This window comes from Garra rufa, chromosome 5 (genome assembly GCF_049309525.1).
Source record: "Garra rufa chromosome 5, GarRuf1.0, whole genome shotgun sequence".
Taxonomy (NCBI): domain Eukaryota; kingdom Metazoa; phylum Chordata; class Actinopteri; order Cypriniformes; family Cyprinidae; genus Garra; species Garra rufa.
Window position 1 is genome coordinate 17,493,740 of NC_133365.1, and position 26,129 is coordinate 17,519,868.

Here is a 26,129-nt window from a genome sequence, read left to right on the forward strand (position 1 = left end):
CGAATACTATTTAGGACGGATAGTATGCGAATTGGGACGCAGCAAAAGACTCATGTCGGAGGACAAACTGAAACTGTAACAAACGGTAATCACCGTAATTTTATTTGTTTAATTTTACTCAGTCGTATTAACTTAAATCAACTACCATATTAAATTAAATAACTATTTAATAACTGTCTCAAATGGCTTTCTGCTGTTTAACAAATAGCTTATTCACTTTTGTAAAGTACATTATTGTAGATATAAATCTTAGAGGAAAAACCATGATAATTTTCGTTTTCACCCAACGCCAGTACTAAAATGACTAGAATTGGAGAAAAAATTATTTATATATATATTAAAAGTACACTATATAATAAAATATATATATATATATATATTCAATTTATGTATCTGAACATTAGACTGATGTTGGGATCAGTAAGATTTTAATGTTTTGAAAGAAACTTCTTATGCTAAATTTAAAATGTAAAAAAAATGTAAAAGTTTTTGCTGCTTATTCTTTATTTCATTTTTTTTTTTGTGATTCTTTGAATCAAAAGAAAAAAGAACAGTGGTTATTTAAAATTTTGTAATTATATACACTACCACTCAAAAAATTAGATAAGTTATTTTTTTAAATAACATATATAACATATAATTAACTTTTTAAAATTATATATATATATATATAAAATACACTATAATAAAAATACACTATATAATAAAAATATATATTTTTTATTTTTCAATTTATGTATCTAAACATTAGACTGATGTTGGGATCAGTTTTTGCTGCTTATTTTTTATTATTATTTGAATCAAAAGGAAAAAAAGAACAGCGCTTATTTAAAATATAAATATTTTGTAATTATATACACTACCACTCAAAAATTGGATAAGTAATTTTTTTCTTTCTTTTTTATGAAATACATTTTTTTAATATATATTTTTAATATTTTTATTCAGGATGTTACATTGATAAAAAGTGACAATAAATACTTATATTGTCACTAAAGGTTTCTATTTTGAACAAATGCTGTTCTTTTTAACTTCTTATTTATTAAAGAATCCTTAAAAAAACAAAGGTTCCAAAAAATATTCCAACATTAATAATAAATCAGCATATTAGAATGATTTCTGAAAGATCATGTGACACTGAAGACTGGAGTAATGATGCTGAAAATTCAGCTTTGATCACGGGAATAAATTATATTTCAATCTATGCTAAAATAGAAAACAGTTATTTTAAATTGTAATAATATTTCACAATATTACTGTTCTCTTCTGTATTTTTGATCAAATAAACGCAGCTTTGATGAGCATAAGAGACTATTTTACGGCTGTATATAAATACTGAAATAACACAAATATCATTAGGCCTAATGAGTGAAGTGGTTCTCTTAAACATTTAGATTACATGGTAAATGGGAACAGTAAAATACTTTTAGGATTTGATACATTAAAGAAAGGCATTTGCCTATATTTAGACTTCTGAATTGTGTTGAATTCTCCACAGGTGGTCATTCTGAGAATAACAATAATAATAAGAGAAAACAGGAATTTCAAAACTTTTTTTATTATTTGTCATGAAAGGCTTTTCAACAACTGGATTGAGAAAAGTTACATTTCAGCTCTCGGACTACAGGGGCCCTCGGTGAAACTGAACTTGTACACGGAGCAAGGACACAAAAGTAAAATGGTAACACAAGAGCACCAAACCTTCAAGATATTTCATCATAATTTCTGTGATTTGATGTCCTTTTCAAAATGAGGGAGGAAAATAAAAAATCTGTTCCTTAGCATTTGATCAATGATCATCTTAAGGTATTCAGCACACTGGCATTAGGAAGATGAAAATTCAGGTTTCAAAATGACAGTTTAACCATATACGCATTTCTAAACAGTAAATGAATGAACATCAAACATTTTAAAATACTAAAATCATACAGCACTTTCTACTTCACAGAGCTTAGCCATGATCAAAAATAAGATAAGATATGAAAGTGCACATCAAATGCATCATGATACTGAAACCTGTTGTTTTTCTGTCGAGGCAACAAAAATATTGAATTGCATAGAAGCCTGTACTCTCTAATCTCCCAAACAAACTTAAGCTACATTTCGTAAGACCAAAAACTTGTTCTCAAGACAATGAAGGTGATCTGTTTTCAAATGGTGAATGTGTTCATCATAATCTTTAAGTACATTTGAAGGCCCACTCAGACAGCGAACATGGTGTACCATTTAATAGGTGAGGTCTTCGTATTATAATGACAGTCTCTCTAGGGATGGTTTCATGATTGGTTATATTTGGCCTCAAAATAAATGTCACACAAGGATAGCCAGTTTTCATTTAAAGAGTAAGTTTTCAGATATATTCATAGAGTCCTCTGATAATGCAATCACTAATCTACTGTTATTTGTATTGATAAAGTAGGCATTACTATAGCAGATATTTGCCCTGGTATGGCTAAGAAACCCCTGAGCACACACTTCACACCAACACGATTCAAATATTGAATGGAAACACTTCACACTTGGCCAAAAGGAAAGAAAAAAAGCACATTTCATCCTCTAATTCACACAGTTATCTATGAATCTAAAATTGGTGTTCGGTATGACCACATTTTTAACATATTTAGTTGAAGTCAAAAGTTTACATACACCTTACGGAATCTGCAAAATGTTAATTATTTTACCAAAATAAGAGGGATCATACAAAATGCATGTTATTTTTTATTTAGTACTGACCTGAATAAAATACTTCACATAAAAGACATTTACATATAGTCCACAAAAGAAAATAATAGTTGAATTTATAAAAATGACCCTGTTCAAAAGTTTACATACACTTGGTTCTTAAAGGATTAGTTCACTTTCATAACAACAGTGTACAGATAATGTACTCACCCCCTTCTCATCCAAGATGTTCATGACTTTCTTTCCTCAGTTGTAAAGAAATTATGTTTTTTTTGAGGAAACATTTCAGGATTTCTCTCTTTATAATGGATATGGATGGTGCCCCGAAGTTTGAACTTCCGAAATGCAGTTTAAATGCACTCTAAATGCATCTTCAAAAGGCTCCAAACAATCCCAGTCGAGGAGGGTCTTATCTAGTGAAACAATCGGTTATTTTCGAAACAAATTGACAGTTTATATACTTTTTAACATCAAATGCTCGTCTTGTCTCGTCTCTGTGCAGTGAATGTGTAGTCAGCAGAATCCGGGTCAATGCAGTTAGGGTATGTCTAAAAACTCCCATCTCGTTTATGTCTTCAATGTCAAAATCGTCTTATAATGCTGTTTTTACCTTTTTTTTGTAAAGGGAGTTTGAGTTTCTTTGTATGTTCACTTTGTAAACAGTATGTTGGTACTTTTGCAGCCATCTAAGGTGATTTTGAAGTTAGGGAAGAAAACGAGATGGGAGTTTTTAGACATACCCTAACTGTATTTACCTGAGTCAAACAGATTTCGCATGCGCTGCTCAGAGATGAGACAAGACGAGCATTTGATGATGATGATGATGATGATGATGATGATGATGATGCTTTTCAACTGCATTTCGGAAGTTCAAACTTCGGGGCACCATCCATATCCATTATAAAGAGAGAAATCCTGAAATGTTTTCCTCAAAAAAAAACAATTTTTTTTACGACTGAGGAAAGAAAAACATGAACATCTTGGATGACAAGGGGGTGAGTACATTATCTGTACACTGTTGTTATGAAAGTGAACTAATCCTTTAATACAGCGTTGTTACCTGAATGATCCACAGCTGTGTTTTTTTGTTTAGTGATGGTTGTTCATGAGTCCCTTGTTTGTCCTGAACTGCCTGCTGTTCTTCAAAAAAAGTCCTTCAGGTCCCACAGATTCTTTGGTTTTTCAGCGTGTGTTTGAACCGTTTGCAAAAATATCTGTATGATTTTAAGATCAATCTTTTCACATTGAGGACAACTGAGGGACTCATATGCAACTATTACAGAAGGTTCAAACACTCACTGATGCTTCAGAAGGAAAAACGATGTATTAGGAGTCGGGGGTGAAAACTTTTGAACAGAACAAGGATTCTTATTTTGCCTAAATATCATATTATTTTCATTTAGTACTGCCCTTCAGAAGCTACAGAAGATACTTACATGTTCCCCAGAAGACAAAATAAGTTTATCCTGATTTTTAAAATCAAAAAGTTTGTTAGTGTGAAAAGATGGATCTCAAAAACAGTTTAACTGTTCAGGACAAACAAGGGACTGTACAACTATTAAAAAAAAAAAAAAAAAAAAAAATTCACAAAAATAAGGCTGTGGATCATTCAGGTAACAACACAGTATTAAGAATCAAGTGTGTGTAAACTTTTGAACAGGGTCATTTTTATAAATTCAACTATTATTTTCTCTTGTGGACTATATGTAAACATCTTTTGTGAAATATTTAGACTTATTTAGGCCAGTACTAAATAAAAAAATAACATGGATTTTGTATGATCCCTCTTATTTTGGTAAAATAATTAACATTTTGCAGAATTCTGCAAGGTGTATGTAAACTTCTGATTTCAACTGTATCTGATACAAATCAAAAGGTTTTAAAAAAAAAGCATAACAGAACCGTTTAAATAACATTTTTCATCTCAAGTCTTACTGAAAACTTAAACATTTCTTTTAGAAATCCCAGCACGTATTGGAACCACATGAGATGTTCATCCACAGCAAACAATGCCTCAATATCATCCTAGACAGGGATTTTCAAAATTAACATCTTATATATCATTTAAAATAACATTGTGTACTATAAATGCAATCTGAATTTCCTGTGCAAACTAGTAAGTGACACAAGAGAACTGACACTGAGTGCACATGTAATTAATACTTGAGCAAACATACCGTGTAGTAGAAGCAATCTATAAAAGAAAAGTCATTTTATGTTAGTACAAACTAAAGTCTGTCCAGCCTCCTGTAAGTCATGTAAAGTAAGACTCACATTAAACGTGCAGGGATGCGAGGCAGTAGCTCGATCATGATAGTGGATAAAAGTACTATAATACTTGAAAACCCCTGATGCAGGAGCTACTGGGAGAAAACTAAAGTTATGATCTAGTACTCGTTTATGCCATCTTTGTTCTAAACCAACAGAATCAAAACTGACTTGTGTCTATTTGGACAGATTCCACCTGAACAGTCTGTTTATAGATGAGAAGAATGAAAGAGATAAGAGGAACAAAGGTTTCGATTTCAGTATCTATCATGTATCTATGTCCGTAAGGGGGTGCAAGTTGCTATTGCGTCATCATATCATCACAGAAATGTCTGTAGTGTTAATGAAACCACAAAGCTTGACTGATCTTCAGATGACGAGTTGCCAAAAACTGCTGGTGCTTGCTTTGCTTTCCCTCAAATGTACGTATGTTCATGTAATGTCTTTTGGAACAAAGTTATAATCTGAAACATTTCATTTTTGAGCCGATACTAAAAATAACTGAATACACATTGTTTATCTCCCTGTAGAAACATTCAGTTATGACAAATGTACCATGTGAAGTGTTAAACAATTTGGTTGTAATTTGATCTTTGAGCACAAAAAACATAGAAAACTGTTTTTTCTCTTTTTTAGATGTCCAATTGTACAATTATATAGAGAAATTATATAAAATAAAGTGATGTGCTTAATATAATTAAAAACAGATCTTATTAAAACATAAAAAACTAAATCATGGAGTTAGCTATTTAGCATTAAGTTACTGCTTACATTGTATTTGTACAAGTGTTGTGTAGTTATAAATAGATATTTTCCTCTGTATAACATGATGTGAAAATGTCATCATCGTATTTTTACATTCATCTTCTGTGACTTCTCCACTTAAAACAAGTTATGCCACATACACACACGCGCGCGCACACTCACACAAACTATACACACACACACTCTCTTCTAAATGATTGACCTTTTTCCCTATGCTGTGGCTCCGGCCGCTCCACAAGTGAGGTGTGCTTTACGTGCGGTTGAGTGTCTGGAAGATTCTGGAGATCTGGAGCATGACGGGACCTGTCTCAGGATCGTTCATCCACTGCGTGCTGTTCAGCGGGTTCTCCAGCATGTCCTCAAATGCTGCCAAGGCAATAAAAACACGTCTCAGACATTCAATCAACAACTGACACAGACTGGACTGAGTCTACTTGAAAATACGGTCTGTAATGCTGAATGATTCCACAGTGGTCTTGGACTTGCAAAACATATTTAATTAAGCCTATAAAAACACAATAAATATGAAAAAAAAATCCTGTAGGTTATCAATGTCAATGCCAAATTAGTTATCCTGCGTGTTATCAATTCCAAGGTCATTGGTTCATTTTAATTTAAAATTTTTATTGTTTTGAAAGAAGTCTCTTATGTAAGGAAGCTTGTTTCCACCACTGAATAAAAAGTAAAAAAAAAAAAAGCTTATTGCGACTTATCTTACAATCTTGACTTTTTTCTCAGAATTGCGTGAGACAAACTTGCAATTCTGCCTTTTTCTCTCCGAATTGTGAAATAAAAAGTCACAATTGTGAGTTATAAAGTCAAAATTGCCAGATATAAACTCACAATTGTAAGTTATAAAGTCAGAATTGCGCAAGTTTATGTCTCACAATTGTGAGAAAAAAAGTCACAATTGCGAGGTACCAGTGTTGTTTTCGTCAACGATGACGATGACGAAATAATTTCGTTGACGCCACTTTTTTTCATGACGATAACGAGACGATGACGAGATAAAAATGGCTAGTTGATGACTAAAACATGACGAGACGTGTGTGAGTTTTCGTTGACGAGACGAGAATAGACGAAAATGTTAGTGGGTGGTCCGTCAGACGTTTAAAATGCATGACATTTCCGCTTATTGTGCATGCCAATTAAAACTTAAAAAGTATCTGACGCTATGGCAAGCCGTTTTAGCATTAAATACTCTTTGCTATACTAGTATGGCAAGCCGTTTTAGCATTCCATCCTTGTTTGTCTTTTATGTTCTAAAACATTCCTTCATTATTGTAATTATTGGTGAAAATAGTCGATCCGGAAGCTCACATTGTGTTGAACTATAGATCTGCTATTTTCAGAACTTATAAGTGACACTACCCAACAGCAAAATACTTACTGACCTACATTAATTTGTTAAAAGACTACTTTTTTCCCTTTTTTTGACTAAAACTAGACTAAAACCTTTTTGACTTTTCGTCGACTAAAATTGGACTAAAACTATCACATATAGAAGTGACTAAAATTTGACTAAAACTAAGAAGCATTTTAGTCCAAAAGACTAAGACTAAATCTAAGATGGTTGTCAAAAACAACACTGCGAGGTACAAACTCAGAAACTTAGTTACAGTCAGAATTGCGAGATATAAACTCGCAACATATCAGTCTTTATTTTCTCCACAGAAATGGACTTTATATCTCACAATTGTGAGAAAAAATGCAGAATTGCGTGATACAAACTTGCAATTCTGCATTTTTTCCCAGAATTGTGATATAAACTTAAAAGTGCAAGTTATAACGTCAGAATTGCGAGATATAAACTCCGAATTTTGCAAGAAAAACGTCAGAATTGTGAAACAAAAAGTCGCAAGCGTGAGTTATAAAGTCAGAATTGCATGATATAAACTCGCAATTGTAAGTTAGACTTTATAACTCACAATTATGTAGATAAAATCTCGCAATTCTGTGAACATCAGTCTTTTTTTCTCCTCAGAAATGGACTTTATAACTTGCAACTGAGAGTTTATATCTCACTATTGTGAGAAAAAAGTCAGAATTGCAAGTTTATATCTCGCAATTCTGAATTTATTTCTCACAATTCTAAGTTTATAACTCTCAATTCTCACAGTTTGGAGGGAAAAAAAGTCAGAATTGCGAGATATAAACTAGCAACTGCGAGAAAAACAGTCAGAATTGCTAGTTTATATCTCGCAATTCTGAATTTATATCTCACAGTTCGGAGAAAAAAGTCAGAATTGCGAAAAACTAAAAACAGTCTTGACTGCTTAATATTTTTTTGTGGAATCTGTAAAATAAAACTTTTATTCAGCAAGGACACATTAAATTGTTCAAACATGTATAATGTCACAAAAAACGTTCATATTCATCAAAGAATCCTGAAAAGAAAATCACCAAAAATATGAAAAAGTACTGTTTTTAACTTCAAAGAAATGTTTCTTGAACAGCAAATCAGCATATTAGAATGTTTTTTGAAGGATCAGGTGACACTGAAGACTGGAGTAACGGCTGCTGAAAGCTCAGCTCATGTTCACCAAGCCTGTATTTATCTGATCCCAAGTACAGCAAAAACAGTCATTTTTGAAATATTTTTACTATTTAAAATTAGAGGTCGACCGATGTATCGGTTTTGCCGATTAATCGGCACCGATAGTTGATTGGCCGAACTATCGGTTATCGGCAAAAATCCTTGCCGATGGTTTTTCCGGGTTGCATTCTTTGCTGAAGCGGCTCACGCTCCGCTGTCATAGAGTATGAGAGGTTAAGCCCCAGACCAATGTTTAATGCCAGGAATGTTACCATATATTTGTATTGATTTATATCCAGCTGTTCATATTTTTAGCCAGCAAAGTTGCAGATTTAAAGACATGAGAAAGCAAACTGTGTTCATTCAGCCGACAAAATCAGTCACAGCGCGCCTTAGTTTTACATTACACATCTGTCCCACATCGTTCATAAAGACTTGACCCTGGGCTGGAAAATTAAGTATTGTGCATTTAAGCAAACTATTTGTATTTCTGTAGCTCTAATTAAGTCTGTATGCTTAATATAGAGCTATAATTTATGTTTTAGCCTTTTCTTCAGGCCGTTAAAGCATGGTGAGTTTGCATCTTGTTACGCACTTTATTTCACAATGCCATTTTCCTGTTCCTATTTGATTTTAATAACTGATCAACAAAAATATCTATTAAAAATTAAGATAAAAATAATACAAAACGAAATTCGTTAAAGAAGGGATTTTCCACAAATAAAAACGTACCAAGTGGTCAAAAATTGTGTCTGACCCTCTCCAATTCTCCTGGCGTATTGCCGTCCAATTCATACCACGTCCTTTGCGACATTTACAAATTACACAAACTTCTTTCGTAATTAACATATTAAACTGAAACAAAACAAAAACAAATCATATTTAAACATAAATGTAAAACAGAAAAGAAATTGTTTCTGAAATGGCTGCAATATAGATCGCACTTTCTCTTTCCGTTTCATGTTTAAACTAACCTTTGCCGCTTTTTGATCATTCTTGAAGTAAACATTTGCCCGTTTGGTGATTAAATAAACTGTTTTAGATTTATGCTTGAACGCGTCCTGTGTGTGTGTGTGTGTGATACCTGCAAGTTGTCCGCGCAACACAGCGCTGCACTTTTGTTCGGTTTCATTAAGGGTGGGTGAAAAATAGATTCTCAGACGCATCTCAATCCTCTCTTCAATGAGCTTGTGTTTTTCCCGCATATGGCACGCGTGCGCGCCAGAAACGCGGCTGGCTTCATTGCACAGAATTTCCACAGTGAGCTAATAAGTGTGTATTGTTTGACCGTGTGAGCTATCAATCGCAGTTTTTGACTTTACATGTGCCTTCATTTCTGCCGTTTGTAATGCAGTAGATGCACTGACAGACTTTCAATTGCTCTTTGTGTTTGTTCGTCCTAAAAAGCTTGATTGCAGATGCGGTTAAATGCACTTGGATTTTCAAATACTTTTATACGAAACTGATGTACACACAGTCAGTTATGTTTTCAGAGCAGGACAAAATATCTGATACATCGAAATAGATCTGCATTCGTTTGAATGCAGCCTGTTAAAGCAGCAACTGTCTGATCTCATCAGTAATAATCAAACGAAAAAGAAAAAAACAACAACTATTTCTGTAAACTTGCCGACACTTAAAGAACACTAATTTTAAATAAGTAATTGTTTTAAAAAGTAGCCAGCTTATATAATAAAAAAATGTTAAAATTTAAAGATTCCCACCCCTTTACAATGAGCCCATTTCATTTGTAACATCAACTAAGATTGGTGAAAGCTGTAGAATAGAAGTGTTGTTCAAAGTGTTAATTTCAACATTTACTGATATATTGTTACATTTCGAAGTTCATTTTGTTAACATTAATGAACTATGAAATAACTTTAATGATCAATTTATAATTAATATTAATATTTTTATTCATTTACAAAGTATGGTTTAGTATTTATTTTTTTAAATCGTAGAGCACTATTTTAGTTGCCCTTCAATATCCATTTTCAAAATCTATCGGTTAATTAATCGGTATCGGCCAGCGTGGTCCAACCTAGCTATCGGTATCGGTAAAAACCAATATCGGTCGACCTCTATTTAAAATAACTGTTTTACTATAACTATTGATGAACTAAAAGTACAGAAAAACAGCATTTATCTTAAATAAAAATCTTTTGCCTTTATCATCACTTTTAATCAATTTAAAGCATCCTTGCTAAATAAAAGTATTATTTCTATAATTTCTTTTCCAAAAAAAAAAATACATACTCCAAGCTTTTGAATGGTATACTGTATAATGTTACAAAAGCTTTTATTTTAAGATAAATGCTGATCTTTGGATCTTTCTATTCATCAAAGAATCTTGAAAAAACTGTTTTAAATATTGATATTGGTAGCAAATCAGCATATAAGAATGATTTCTGAAGGATCATGTGACACTGAAGACTGGAGTAATGATACTGAAAATTCAGCTTTGAAATCACAGGAATAAATTATGTTTTAAGATATATACTAATAGAAAGCAGTAGGGGTGCAACGGATCGCAGATGATCCGTGATCCGTACGGACCGGACTCCACGGTTCGGTATGCATGTGGTTCGCGGATTAACTGTTAAATTGAACCATCATAGAGTAAAAGTGTATAATTTGCACATGTTTCGTCTCGCCAATTTAACCATTCAAACAGTTTAAACCGCTGCAGCAAAAGAGAACACGCGCGCTGTTTCTTTCTTTCTTCTTCTTTTTTTTTTTTTTTTACCGCTGCCGCACATACCTGAAGCGAGCACGCGCACAGAGAGAGAGAGACAGAGAGAGACGCGCGATTCAGACTGCGTGATTCACAGATTGATTCCTCTTTAAAACTTCTCTTAACATGCATACAAAGTTATGTTTAATACCCGTTTTGGTATTCTGGTAAACACAGTCGGTTGTGACTTCAGTGAACCGAAACAGGTGAGAAAGATGCGTGCCAGTATCAGAGACGTGCATTAGGCCTTAAAGAGACAGCGTCCTATAAATACCTGCAGTGAGAAGCACTAGTTATTTTACAATTAAATATTACATTTCTGCACCTGAATACTAGTGTTATTGATTGTATTAGTAACTTTATGTTGTATTCATCTACACTTGTCATTTTTTAATTGACTTTATTAGTTCAGCTAGTAGTTTTTGCTGTGGATTAGAAGTAAGCTAGCATTCTAGCATATTAAAGTTAGCATTCAGTAATTATTAAAAAAACAAACTTTTTTTGTTTTGTTTGTTTTTTGCTGATCCGAAAAATGATCCGATCCGTGACTCTAAATCCGTGATATGATCCGAACCGTGAGTTTTGTGATCCGTTGCACCACTAGAAAGCAGTTACTCTAAATAGTAAAAAATATTTTAAAATGTTACTGTTTTTGCTGATCTTTGGATCAAATAAATGCAGACTTGGTGAGCAGAAGAGACTTCTTTAAAAAAAAAAAAAAAATCTTACTGTTCAAAATCCGTTGAGTAATAGTTTACATTTAAATTATACTAAAATAGAAAATGCTTTTTTATTTAAAATGTAATATTTCACAACATTACTGGTTTTACTCTTTTTATCAGATAAAAAAGCCAACTTATTTTAAGAAATATAAAATAAAGTAAAAGTGTGGTAATGGAGGTAAAAATAAAATGAAGAAAATACATTAAAATATAAAATTCTCAATTTGCAAAACACTACACAATGCAGATACTTAAGTTCAAGTCAGCTTAGCATATGGGTCAACTAGATCAAATTTAAAAGAGAAGGGTAGGGAGCAAATGACCACTCGCTGAGCTCTTTGGCTTAAAGGGGACATACTGTCTAGACATCAGCAATATTTTCAACACTTCCAAGGTTTAAGTTCTTTTTGTAAGCGTGGCTCGACAGAAAGCCACTTTCTGAGAAAGCCATGTGACAAAAGCTGAAAGGCTTTGGAAGTAACCGCTGTGGTCTGATGAACTGAAAACTGAGCACTCTGGCCTGAAAGCAAAGTGCTGTGTTTACCACAAACCACATAGAGCCCAACTCCCAGATAACGTCATCAAGCGCGTTGGTGGCAGCATCATTGGTCTGGGCTACCGACCGTTCAGTTGAAGAAACTGGAAAACGCGCTGTCGTTATAGGCCAAATGGATAAAACCAAATAAACACATGAAAACCTTGAAGTCACATGTTTTGATCGGTCAGAAACGTTTCCCAACAGAAAAGTAGAAAAAAAATCTGGTGCAAATGCTTTGAAGAACCTTTGAGTATACAAGGAAAGAACTCACCTAGAAGCGTCTTGGGGTTTGTGAGACCAAGCTGTACAACGGGGTTCTCCAGGATGGCCTGAAATAGTGGACTGTTGATATCAATGCCCTTATCCAGATCTTCAGGGGTGGGTTTTCTGTCACCTAGAAGCCATTCACACTGTGTGGAAGTAGAAGTTACAAAACAATGATATGGAATAAAAATGTTACCTTGATAAATGCTGTTTAACTACACAAAACAAAGACTTAACCACATATTTCACGGAATGTCACCGAACTCATTTAGTCTTAATTGGCTGTTTAAGTAACTCAATATATATGATTTTATGATCCTCTGAATGTTTACGTACAGCTGCATCCTGCTGATTATTATTGACGCGGAGGGCATCAATCACCTCCTTCTCATCGAAACCCATCTCCATCAGCGCAATCACTGCCTGCACACAAACACACAGACACATTTAAAAAGGTTCCACAGCAAGATAGAAGTAGCTATTTTATGTGAATTGCTGCTGAATTTGCAACTAACAAAACTTAATTCAATAGTGGCATTTGTCTGCGGAAAAAGTTGTATTTATTATTAAAATTACTAAAACTGAAATAAAAAGAACAGAAGTAGGAACAAAATAATAATAATGCTAAAAGCACATAACAAAACACTAAAACTAATGTTTTATATTGGTTTGAAACCTGATTTAAAAAAGACTTTTGGTAATGTGTTCATATTACATTAATTCAAACCATGGTTCAATATCAAGAGTAGCAAGCTAAAACTTCCAGTTTTCACTTTTAACAAAGACAGCTAATCTCAGGTGCTGTAAACGAAAGTTGTATGGTATATTAACTACACTGAACAAATAGATCTGATTTCATTCAAATTGCAAATATAGTTTGGGTTTAAAAAATAAAATCTAAAAAAAGTGTTGATTCTATCTGACACTTTAAAGGGAGAGTGCACCCAAAATTGAAAATTACCTTATGATTTACACACCCTCAAACTATCCTAGGTGTATATGACTTTCTTCTTTTAGATGAATACAATCAGAGTTATATAAAAAAAATGTCCTGGCTCTTCAAAGCTTTATAATGGCAGTGAATTGATGTTGAGATTTTGAAGCCCAAAAAACTGCCTACATTCATCATAAAAACTACTCCACATGTCTCCGGGGCATTAAGTGAAGCAAGAAGTGAATTCATGCATTTGTTCAAGAAAAATATCCATATTAAAAGTTTCTAAACGGTGATCTCTAGCTTCCGCTAACTGTTGTACGCACGTTTACGAGAGAGTGGCGTTCCAGCAGATGACGTATGACGCATGTGAACGAACGCAGAAGCACAGAGGAGAGAGCAAAACAAAACACCAGTCACAAATTACAAGTACAAAACAATGATTTGTAAAGAAAAATGATGGAGGATTTCGATATAAGCCAAGAGACTGTTTCTTCTTTGCTGTAAACAAAACTTGGTTCTCACTGGAGGTTATACTCTGCCTACATCCTACCTAGGTCATCTGCTAGAACGCCACTCTCTCATGAACACCCATACGACAGTTATTGAAGGCTAGAGATCACTGTTTATAAAGTTTTAAATATGTATATTTTTCTTACACAAACGCATCGATTCACTTCAGAAGGCCGTGTGCTGTGTGGAGTACTTTTTATGAAGGATGGATGCAGTTTTTTGGGCTTTAAAATCTCAACCACCACTCACTGCTATTATGAAGCTTGGAAGAGCCACGACATTTTTAAATATATTTCCAAATGTATTTGTCTGAAAGAAGAAAGTGATATACACCTAGGATGGCTTGAGGGTAATTAAATCATGGGGTAATTTTCATTTTTGGGTGAACTATCCCTTTAATCTTGCATTGGTTAAAGGAGAAGTTCATTTCCAGAACAACAATTTCCAGATAATTTACTCACCCCCTTGTCATCTAAGATGTTCATGTCTTTCTTTCTTCAGTCGACGTCTATGGTGCCCTGAGTTTGAACTTCCAAAATGCAGTTTAAATGCGGCTTCAAACGATACCAAATGCGGTTGTAAAGAATCCCAGCCAAGAAGGGTCTTATCAGGTGAAACAATCGTTTTTTTGTTTGTTTGGTTTTTTTTTATTACAACTTTTTAACCTCAAATGCTCATCTTGTCTTGCTCTGCCTAAACTCTGTTTTTTCCGGAAAAACTCCCAACCTTCTCTTATTCAAAATCATCCTACATCACTGCAGAAGTACCGACCCAGTGTTTGCAAAGAAGATTAAACACCCTTAACAAAAAAAGGTAAAACAGCTATTTTGAAGTTGAGGGAGAAAATGAGATGAGAGTTTTTCGACATACTCTGTCTTGAACTAGAAAAAAACTGAGCTCAGGCAGAGCAAGACAAGACGAGCGTTTGAGGTTAAAAAGTATATAAATTGTAATAAAAAAAAAAAAAACGATTGTTTCGCTAGGTAAGACCCTTCTTCCTCAACTTTTTACAACCGCATTTGGGATCGCTTGAAGCCGCATTTAAACTGCATTTTGGAAGTTTAATTTCAGGGCACCATAGAAGTCCACTATATGGAGAAAAATCCTAAAATATTTTCCTCATAAAACATAATTTCTTTACGACTGAAGAAAGAAAGACATGAACATCTTGAATGACATCTTGAATGACATTGAACAACATCTTCAATGAATTTCTCCTTTAAACCACTTCGAGTTTTATCATAGTGTGTCAGTGGATCCGAAAATGTTATCATGTTTGAGTTTAAAAATGAGCTATTCTTCTACTCATGACACCGACATGACACTAACCCGTGAGTCGGGCCTGAACTCTCTTTTCCTTCTGATCCGTTTGAAGATCTCTGTCAATTCGTCTTGCCTGGCCTCCTCTAGGCTGGCCTGGGAGGACAAGCGGACCCGGGCTCCTGCAACAGTGGCAGAGGGAGCTGGAGCTGGGGCAGGGGCAGGGGCTGCAGCTGCAGCAGCCGCCGCCCCTGGAGTGTCCTGTCCAGGCAGAGGCATGTCAACCATGGGGTCATCCACATGCTCAATCAGCCATTCCATAGCCTGGGTCACAGACATGCTGGAGAAAGAGCGATTAGTTATTAATGACCTTGATTTAATCAAGTGAGAGTTGGGTCACATTAATGATGCTATTCATCACCAAAACCCAAAACATCACATTTGCTCATTTTGATTCTTATTTAGAAAGATTTTACCATGCTTTTTCATGTAACAACTGAATGATACTTATAGGCCCTGTTTACACCAGGAATTGAGATATGTTTTTTGTGTAAACGAGGTCTGAAATGTTTTGAGCCTGTTCACTTTCACAAACACATTTGACCGGACTGCTTTCATAATGTAGACGCTCCTGTGGTCAAATGCTTTTGAACAGCTGAATCAACCAAATTTCAAAAACCTTACCCGTTCAAATTTTTAATTCCGTCAATATTTTTTCTGAAGAAAAAAACATGTATAGTGATGAAAGCCAAAATATTAAAAGTCATGGATGTATATTTACTGAGTAATCCACTATTTCACTATTTTGTAGAGACAGGTGGATCACAATGAAAAATTCCACCTGATATTCAGAGCCAAATTACTGGGGGTTAAAAATGACTAGTAAAAATTATGTCTGGGACTGAATGATATATAGGGCCTTGAAAATGAAGCTTCCAAAAGAAAAGTTTATTAAGAGCTAAAATCTAAAATCATATTGTTGATATCTTAAATATTTACTAAGTCACAGACATGCAAACATTGGAAAAAGAATATTTATGGTACTCAGACAAGTATGTTTAATGCAGTTGTCTTGACAGACAGAAACAAGATACATTTCTTGTTTTAACATTATTTGTTCTTCAGACATTCTTCTTGAACAGAAGTATCATTATGCAAAGTGACCCAAATTTAGTTTTGTACAATTTAGCAATTTACTCCTGAAGCCATATTGAAAATGCAATATCTCTGAAACGGAACCATACACGGCCTCGAAAATGAAGATGCCAAAAGTGAAGACCTAATATCTAAAAGGGCATTAAGATATACACTCCTGAACAAAATCTTAAGACCGGGGGAAACATTGCAAGTATTCGCATGTCACGCTGGTGGATCATAACCGGGTTGTAAGTACTGCTTCAAAATGCCAAAAGAAGAAACAGGAGCAAGAGACAAAAAATAGAAAATAGGCAATTTATTGAAAACGGCATTTAAACTCAAACAGGCTGTTCATCAGCTGATCAAAAGTTTAAGACCACAGCCATAAAAAGATAAAATCTGCACAAAAATATGGCTTTCATGTCATTGTTCTTCAGGCAGTCACACTGTCATGATCTCCTGATGGCAAAGGCAAAAAGGCTTTCTCTCTTTGAACGTGGCAGGATTGTTGAGCTGCACAAGCAAGGCCTCTCGCAGCGCGCCATCGCAGCTGAGGTTGGACGCAGTAAGACAGTCATTTTACATTTCTTAAAAGATCCTGAGAGTTATGGGACAAAAAAGTCAAGTGGTAGACCCAAAAAAATTTCACCTGCACTGAGCCGCAGGATTCGACGGGTTGTCCGTGAAGACACAGGTCGATCCTCGACCCAAATTAAGGCCCTTACTGATGCTGACTGCAGCCCAATAACCATAAGACGTCATCTGCGAGAGAAGGGCTTCAAGAACAAGAAACGTCTTCAAAGGCCACTTCTCCAACGCCACAAACTTGCCCGTTTGGAATTTGCAAGGGAGCACCAAACATGGGACATTGAAAGATGGAAGAAAGTTTTATTCTCTGATGAGAAAAAATTTAATCTGGATGGTCCTGATGGCTTCCAACGTTACTGGCATGACAAGGAGATCCCACCGGAGATGTTTTCTACGCGACACAGTGGAGGAGGCTCCATCATGATCTGGGGTGCTTTTTCCTTCAATGGGAAAATGGAGCTTCAGGTTGTGCAGGGGCGTCAAACGGCGGCTGGCTATGTGGATCTGTTGCAGCGGGCATCCCTCTTGACTGAGGGTCCCCGTCTGTGCGGTAATGACTGGGTCTTTCAACAGGACAACGCTGCAATTCACAACGCCCGCCTGACGAAAGACTTCTTCCAGGAGAATAACGTTGCTCTTTTGGACCATCCTGCATGTTCCCCTGATCTAAATCCCATTGAAAACATTTGGGGATGGATGGCAAGGGAAGTTTACAAAAACGGACGTCAGTTCCAGACCGTGGATGCCCTTCGTGAAGCCATCTTCACCACATGGAGCAACGTTCCCAGAAGCCTCCAGGAAACAGTCACATCAAGCATCCCGAAGCGAGTGTTTGAAGTGATCAACAAGAACGGTGGGGCTACTCACTACTGAGTCCTTTTTGACACTTTTAGTTCTGTTGTGGGTTTATTTTTGGGCTATGGTCTTAAACTTTTGATCAGCTGATGAACAGCCTGTTTGAGTTTAAATGCAGTTTTCAATAAATTGCCTACTCTCTATTTTTTGTGTCTTCCTCCTGTTTCTTCTTTTGGCATTTTGAAGCAGTGCTTACAATCCTGTTATGATCCACCAGCGCGAAATGCGTAAAATGTGCAATGCTTCCCCGGTCTTAAGATTTTGTTCAGGAGTGTATTTAGCACTTTTTGAGTTACAGGCATGCAAACTTTGGAGAAAAAAAAAACTTGAAAAGTGCTTTTTTTCCCCATTTTTGATCACTGTTTTCCCCATTTTGGTCACTGTTGGCACATAATGTAACAAAGATTGCTTGAGTCAACATATTTTACTAATAGACCTACCAATCTCTGTTTAAAAGAAACATGATGATGCTGCCATCTTTCCAAAGTCATTCTTAACCCCCTGTAATTTGGCTCCAATTCTCTGGTGAAAACGGTCATTTTGACCCCCTCTACAAAATAGTGGAATACTATTTTATATAGCAAATATATACCCATGACATTTAATATTTTGTCTTTCTTGTTTATTTAGTTATTTCTTTCACCAAAAATATAGAAACAAAAACAAAAATTTTAACCTCTGGTTGAGCTGACACAGAATGACTCAGCCATTAAAGACTGCCTCCTCTCTACCTACTGACCTACTTCTTAAACATTACGGATGTGTTGTTGAAACAAGCTAGCCAGACAGGATTTAAACTTTGCTGGATGTAATTGCAAGTTTGGTTTGAAGGTGAAAAAAACTTAAAAAGCACAAAGTTCTCTTACCATTCCTGATTCTAAAACAAACTCATACCGTTGGTGTAGATTTTAGGGCTATCACTGTGTACGTTTTTTTTTTTTTACTCACTGGTTTAAACGCAGAGCCTTCACAGCACGACTCTCAGGGAAACCCATCTCAGTCAGCTGCTGCAGAGCTGTTTCATCCACACGGTCCTCCTCATCCTCATCCAGCATGGCTGCCAGAGATGGGAGACACAAGGAATAATTATTCACCATCATTTGTTAAGAGAACAAAATGACATTTACACCTGTACACCAACTAGTCAGACATGTCCCGTGAGAACAGTTCTAAGTGGTTATCAGAGATTTTAAAAAATGGGTAATAAAGACCTCTTTATTAAGAAAAATAAAAAGAAATGACTGTGGCAGTACTATTGTACAGCAATGTTACTCTATGTTACTTCAAATAAATAATATGTCCAAAAAACATACAATTACTATGCTAGATATCTGAAAAGCATAGTTAATTGTTTCACCAAGGCTAAAATTGATTTAATTCATTCAGGTCTCTATCCATAAATTCATGGCTTACCATTTGCCTTTTTGAAGAGCTCAACAGCATCTGGATTCAGAGCCAGCAGCTTCTGAGCCACCTCAATAAGCGAGACCAGAATCTTCCTCAGCTCTGTTTGAAACTAATGGAGACAACAAAAAGTGAAATGTAAATATATATATATATATGATGACAAAATGCAATGCTGAAAGGTCTAACTGAACAAACTGCAGGCACCCACATCTCTGATATTGTGTTGAGTTACAGTACGGTCAGTGTTGCGAGTGCCCAGGCTTGCTGTGGCTTTGAGGATGGCGTCCTTATCTGGTGCTTTGTTCTCTTGCTTCTTCTGTCAACAAACACAAAGACTGTTCAGTTTTGCAGAATCACAAAGCTTTGAAGTGTAGTGCGTAGTATTAATTAATAATAGTTCACCAAAAAAGAAAACATGTCATCAGATACCTTTTCTTCAGAAGATATGTCAGCCATTTTTGGTGGAGTCGGTGGAGGTCTTTTCTTTATCAATAATAAGCAGTCTAGAAAACAAACAATAACGAATTAGGATTCATGTCTGTTAGAATCTTATTTTAAATACTAAGAACATATGTAAAACATGACTACACTCTAGATCAATGGTTCTTAATGGGATGAAAATTCTGTCATTAATTACTCACCCTCATGTAAGACCTTTGTTCATCGTTGAAACGCAAATTAAGATATTTCTGATAAAATCCAAGATCAAGACGTTCAAGACCCAGAAAGGTAGTAAGGATGTTGTTAAAATAGTCCATGTGCCATTCAGTGGTTCAACCCTAAATGTATGAAGCTACAAGAATATTTTTTTTCTTTGAGCACAAAAAAGACTTGATTCAACAACAAAGGTCTTACGGGTTTGGAACAACATGAGGGTGAGTAATTAATGACAGAATTTTCATTTTTGGGTCAACTCCTCCTTTGACCAGTCGCTGGGACCCAATATGGGGCCTTAGCAAACTTTCAAATGGGCCTAAAGATGACTTAAATTATTTAAATTCAGCGTGGAAGGAAATTGCAATCATCTTTTTTCTCTATTGTACCATATATCCAAGTGAAACGACTTCTCAAACAAGAAAAAAATGAATGTATTTGTATGTATTTGTATTAACTTAAAGTTAATTTTATTCAACCAGATTTTTTTGGACCCGAAATGACACAGGCTTCTCCAAAAGATAATAAAATTATGTACAAGAGGCATCATTGTGGAAAAAAATATTTCTCAGCTTTTATTTACATTTGAACAAAAAGTAGCATGTCCAAAATTATTCATATCCTTTACAAACTGACACAGTCTATGGGAAAATCCAAAGTTCTATACCATTCCAAATAGTCCAAGTTGTTCTAAAGCATCCTAATTACACTGATTCATTGGGAACAGCTGTTTTAATCAACTCAACAGGTGAAAAACAGAAGCTCTTTGCTATTGGTTTGTGGACAGTCATGGCTAAGACAAAGGAGCTCAATGAGGACCTGCGGCTGTGCATTGTACCTGCTCACAAGTCAGGAAAGGGCTATAAGACCATATATAAATGTTTTGAAGTTCCAGTGGCTACAGTGCAAAGTATTATTAAAAAATACAAGACGTTCCGCACTGTGAAAAAATTAGGGATGCACCGAAATGAAAATTCTTGGCCGAAACCGAAAACCGAAAAAGAGGAAACCAAGGCCAAAAACCGAAAACCGAAACACCGAAAGAATTATGCCAATTATTAGTACCATTGCATTTATGGCTATGACTGTGTACTAATCTTACTAAAATCAAGGCATTGCAATTGCATGAATTAATATTAAAGTTTCAAAGTATAAATCAATTATATTAATTTAAACAATTATTATCAATCAAGTATTATATTACTTAAATAACATATACATAAATTTTACTGACTTTGTTTAAATTGTTTAATTTTTTATAACACATTATCTTGTGGATCTATCACTTCACATTTACAACTCTACGTGTTTCTCTTCCAGCAGGAGGCGCTATCAGATTGGTAGTAGCCTATACAAAGCAGCGCAGAAGATGAGTTTGAAACGTGCAGCGCTCATTTTTATTCGATGGATAGCCTTTTGAAGTTTCATCGCAATTCTTGTCTTTCAGTCCCCAAATTTAAGACCACCTGAAATCATAATTAAGACTTTCTTAACCCCTAATAACACTGCAGTCATCAATGAAAATTAAGAGCTTTATTTAAGACTTTCAAAAACAAACCTTACACAAAATACGTTTCTTTTTATTTATTCCCACCATGTTCAGGGCACAAGAAAAATATTAGGGGACTAAATTAATATCAGCATATGAAGTACAATCATCTCTCATTGTCTCTGAGAGAATGCACGTCAGATGCTGAAAGCACTGTCAGTTTTTACTAGGGCTGGGCGATTTTAACCCGATTACGATTAATGAACGATTATTTTATTCATTAATAAAATTATATTTAAATAATATTTATTTTTTTGCCCTCATAGTTCACTGACAAGTTTTGTACAGTAAATATGCTCACATATTACAAGTGAGAGATTTTTGAATGAAGGGTGCACACACTATCAACTATCTATGATTATTTATTGAACATCAGTGTTGAACAACTGAAATTAAAGCACACATTGCTTAAAACAAAAAGTCACATTTTTCTTAAATTAGTGAAAATAAATAACTTGCACTTTTGGAAACAAAATAAATTATTTATAAAATAATAATAAATATTAAAAGTAGAAAATAAGCAGTATCTCTTCTAAATAAAATTACTCTTGTATATCTTGTAAATACTTTTTACTGTATAAATACTGCTTAAGCTCTCCATCGACATGTTGGCAGAATAACGTAACGTAACGTAACGGAGCGGGGTCACGTGACTCCACACGCAGTAGTGTTTTTAAAGGGAAAGTAATTGAAATAATTGACCTGGAAAAATTTGATCGATTATAGGTTCTGAATGTCGATTTCGATTACTTTTCGATTAATCGCACAACCCTAGTTTTTACTTTCGCTTTAACATATTGGGCAGTTTTCACGTTGTTTGTGTGATATCCATTGGCTCACCTCCATGGTTTAAAACATAAATATTTATAAAAATACAGTACATGGAAAAGACATATCTTTAAAATATTGCGATGTAACACCAACGTAAAGCCATTGTTTTTCACTCACTAAAATCTACATCTGTCTGTCTCTGCTCTCATCGTCACTGCACGCACGACTGCAGACACACTGCTCTTGAAATTTCGGCATTCAAGTTTTGCAAATCGCTATCCGTGGGTCTTTCTCAGATATACTGAAATACGTCCACACCGCAGACGTGTGGCTTCAGACAAGCACGTGCAGGCCGCGGTTTCTGTTTGCGTCAACATACTGTTTCGGCCGTGTTGTTTCGGTGATAAAAGTCTTGCGGCCGAAAAGTGGCCGAATATTCGGTGCATCCCTAAAAAAAATCTCAGAGGATAGGGTCGGAAGCCAAAAGTGACACCTGTGCTGGCCAGGAGGATAGTGAGAGAGGTAAAAAAAAGAATCCAAGGATCACCACCAAGGCCATTCTGATGAATCTGGGCTCTGCTGGTGGCAACATCTCAAGGCAGACAGTCCAACGGACACTGCACACCGCTGGGTTCCACGGACGCAGACCAAGGAGGACACCACTTCTCCAGATAAAGCACACAAAAGCCTGCTTGGCCTTTGCAAATGCTCATCTGGACAAAGAAGAAGTCTTCTGTTTTACGGTCAGATGAAACAAAAATTGAATTGTTTGGCCACAATGATGTAGCCTTCATTTGGCGTAAAAAAGGAGAAGGCTTCAACTCTAAGAACACCATCCCCACTGTCAAACATGGTGGTGGGAACCTAATGTTTTGGGGGTTTTTTCAGCCGGTGGACCAGGGAACCTAATCACAGTAAACGGCACCATGAAAAAAGAGCAATACATCAAAATTCTCAACAACAACATCAGCAGTCTGCAGAGAAAATTGGCCTTGGGCACCAGTGGACATTTCAGCACGACAACGACCCAAAACACACAGAAAAAGTGGTAAAGAAATGGTTAAAAGACAAACACATTAACGTTTTGCAGTGGCCCAGCCAGAGTCCTGACTTTAATCCAATTGAGAATCTGTGGAGGGAGCTAAAGCTCAGGGTGATGGCAAGGAGACCCTCCAAATACCAGTGGAGACATGCAAAAAGCTGGTCAACAATAGGAAGCGTTTGATTGCTGTAATAGCCAATAAAGGCTTGTATATTGATTACTGAGAAGGGTATGAATAATTTTGGACATGCCACTTTTTGTTCAAATGTAAATAAAAGATAAATAATAGTTTTTTCCACAATGATGCCTCTTGTACATCATCTTATTATCTTCTGGGAGACGTCTGTGTCATTTCTAATAAAAAAAAAACTTGCTGGTTGAATAAAAGTAACTTGAAATCAGAATTTGCCAGGGTATGAATAATTTCGGGCTTAGTGCAAGTTATTTATTTTCACTAATTTAAGAAAAATGTGACTTTTTGTTTTAAGCAATGTGTGCTTTAATTTCAGTTGTTCAACACTGATGTTCAATAAATAATCATAGATAGTTGATAGTGTGTGCACCCTTCATTCAAAAATCTCTCACTTGTAATATGTGAGCATATTTACTGTACAAAACTTGTCAGTGAACTATGAGGGCAAAAAAATAAATATTATTTAAATATAATTTTATTAATGAATAAAATAATCGTTCATTAATCGTAATCGGGTTAAAATCGCCCAGCCCTAGTAAAAACTGACAGTGCTTTCAGCATCTGACGTGCATTCTCTCAGAGACAATGAGAGATGATTGTACTTCATTTTTTTTTTTTTTTTTAAATAAGTGTTTCCACTGTCTTGATATTTAATCAGACAGAAATTATTAAAATATTTTATACTCCTTAATATGCCTTAAATATCCAGAAAAATAACACACAGCTGGAAAAAATATCATGGGGGCTTTTGAATACTGTTGCGGAAAATGCACTGCCTTTGAGTCAACAATGTTAAGAACCACGAGATTCACCAGAATGTGTAAATACCTTTGTCTTTAAGATTTTCCTCAGCAACTGTTTTGGATTCTGTGAGAATTCTCTCAGTGGCAGCGTGAATGAGTTTGTGATGGGTAAGGGTTTTAGGATCCTCTAGACTTCCATGGACATACTGTAAGAGAAGAAAAATACAAATAAATTGGACACACTTTATATTAAGTGTCTTTAACTAGAATGTTCCAACATTGTAATATATAATCAATAGATATAATGTACGTCTTGTGTACATGCATGTTTTAAACTGCACCCATTTTTAAAAAAAATACTTGCATGTAGATGAGTGTTTACTATTTTCCTTTGCATTATTGACACACTATATATCTGTTTAATACCGTAAAGCTGCTTTGACACAATCTGTACTGTTAAAAGCACTATATAAATAAAGGCGATTTGAATAGATACATGTAATACAGAAAGTAATTACACTGTTAACCCCAACCCTTACACCAACCCACTTTTAAAACTAACCATGCCACCAAACCTGTCCCTAACCTTAACCAAACTCCATTAGCAGCAAAAGTGCTCCTATCTTACGGCCTCAAACTTTTAAACAGTATTGTACATTTACCCCATGAAAATCACAATCGTGAGCTCAGCCCACTTACAGTGGGGTCCTAGTACTGTGGTAGTACCATGGAGATACAGTTGGTGTCAATTGTTACCATGGTACTTTGATATACACCCTGGTACTAAATAATTGATGTATCCTGCTTTTTACATGACACTCCAAGGTACTTCAAAGAACACTATGGTATTGTCATTATACAGTATATGTCCATAAAACTTGGTACAATTGTGACAGTATGCCATTAGACACAGGGTAATACCATGGTACTTTTTTTAGCCTGTATTGCACCTTGTATCTAGAACATGGCTTGACTTACAGTCTGTGGTGATGCCTCCTGCTAAAGTGATTACAAACACATTCACAACCCTAAATCCATAAAGTGTGCAAACCAAACCTTTACAGAAAATATGAATGAGTGTCAAGGTTGGACAGATCTGAGTACTTGACAGGTAAATTGTGAACCAAAAGAGGCTGTCAACAAGTTAATGTCAGCTCTACACTGTAAACCAGCCAGTGTGCCAGTGGTAGTTACAGTACAGCCACAGAGACGGAGGTGACAGACCAGCTTGCTAAATTATAAATAGCACTGTCGACTCGTCTGCTAGTTACTAAAAATACTTGGCAATGACTCTCAGAATCCAGCGGGCCTGTCCTGTCCGGGTTGGCTAACAGTGCCAGCTAACCGATGGCAGACCTACATGTTTTAGGCATTTCTCCTTGAGTTTCTCTATAGTGGTGTCTTCCGTGACTTCCTCCAGCCACTCGGTACCCTCCATGGTACAAACGTGGACCTTCAGGACTTTGCCTGCAAAGATCTTCTCCTCCTGCACGAACATTGTAGCAGCAGCAGCAGTGGCGGCGGCGGCGGCAGGACCGCAGCGCTCCCCGCTGAAGACGCTCCGCGATCCCGCTGTCTACAGCCCGGAAAGCCGCCCTCTTCCCCGCTTATACCTGCCCTGGCAACAGACACGAGCTCACGGTCTCATTCGAACATTTTCAGGCCGTCCGATCTGTACTGCCCGCCCGCTCCGTTGGACTGGTATATTTTCGATGGGACAGATAGGTTTCCTCACTTGCAGCTGCAGCAGAGACGCTTGCTCCGTTGACACCTGCGATGCGAGAGCGACAGCAGTCTGTACGGAGCAGCAGTGCGCCTGCGTGAGGTTGCGGACTGTGATTGGTGAAAGTATGCATACATGCAGACGCGTCGTGCTGCAGACTCGCAAAACAGCCTAGGATGGGAGCGGCTATCCCTGAAGCTGGAGGTCAGCTGTGCCGTTGAAAACAACGGGCTGTTTTCATCTGTTCTTTG

General features: G+C 35.9%; 1 protein-coding gene across 1 annotated transcript; it reads right to left on the bottom strand.

Moving 5' to 3' along the window:
• Positions 1–1,542: 1,542 nt before the first annotated feature.
• On the bottom strand, positions 1,543–25,949 carry ubac1 (UBA domain containing 1). The gene is made up of 10 exons (XM_073841203.1): positions 25,516–25,949; positions 24,241–24,361; positions 19,633–19,706; positions 19,412–19,519; positions 19,210–19,312; positions 18,745–18,853; positions 15,286–15,556; positions 12,846–12,932; positions 12,517–12,655; positions 1,543–6,081 (listed from the first exon to the last, which is right to left on the bottom strand). Exons 1-10 carry the CDS (start codon positions 25,651–25,653, stop codon positions 5,966–5,968), a joined length of 1,266 nt encoding a protein of 421 aa, XP_073697304.1. The 5' UTR covers positions 25,654–25,949; the 3' UTR covers positions 1,543–5,965.
• Between the last annotated feature and the right edge of the window lie 180 nt (positions 25,950–26,129).

Coding starts and splice junctions, on each gene's coding strand:
- ubac1 (XM_073841203.1), bottom strand. CDS start 25,653: ATGTTCGTGCAGGAGGAGAAGATCTTTGCAGGCAAAGTCCTGAAGGTC. Junction 18,854..19,209: donor GCTCTTCAAAAAGGCAAATG/GTAAGCCATGAA, acceptor CATCTCTGGCAG/CCATGCTGGATGAGGATGAG. Junction 12,933..15,285: donor AGTTCAGGCCCGACTCACGG/GTTAGTGTCATG, acceptor GTTTGTGTGCAG/GCAGTGATTGCGCTGATGGA.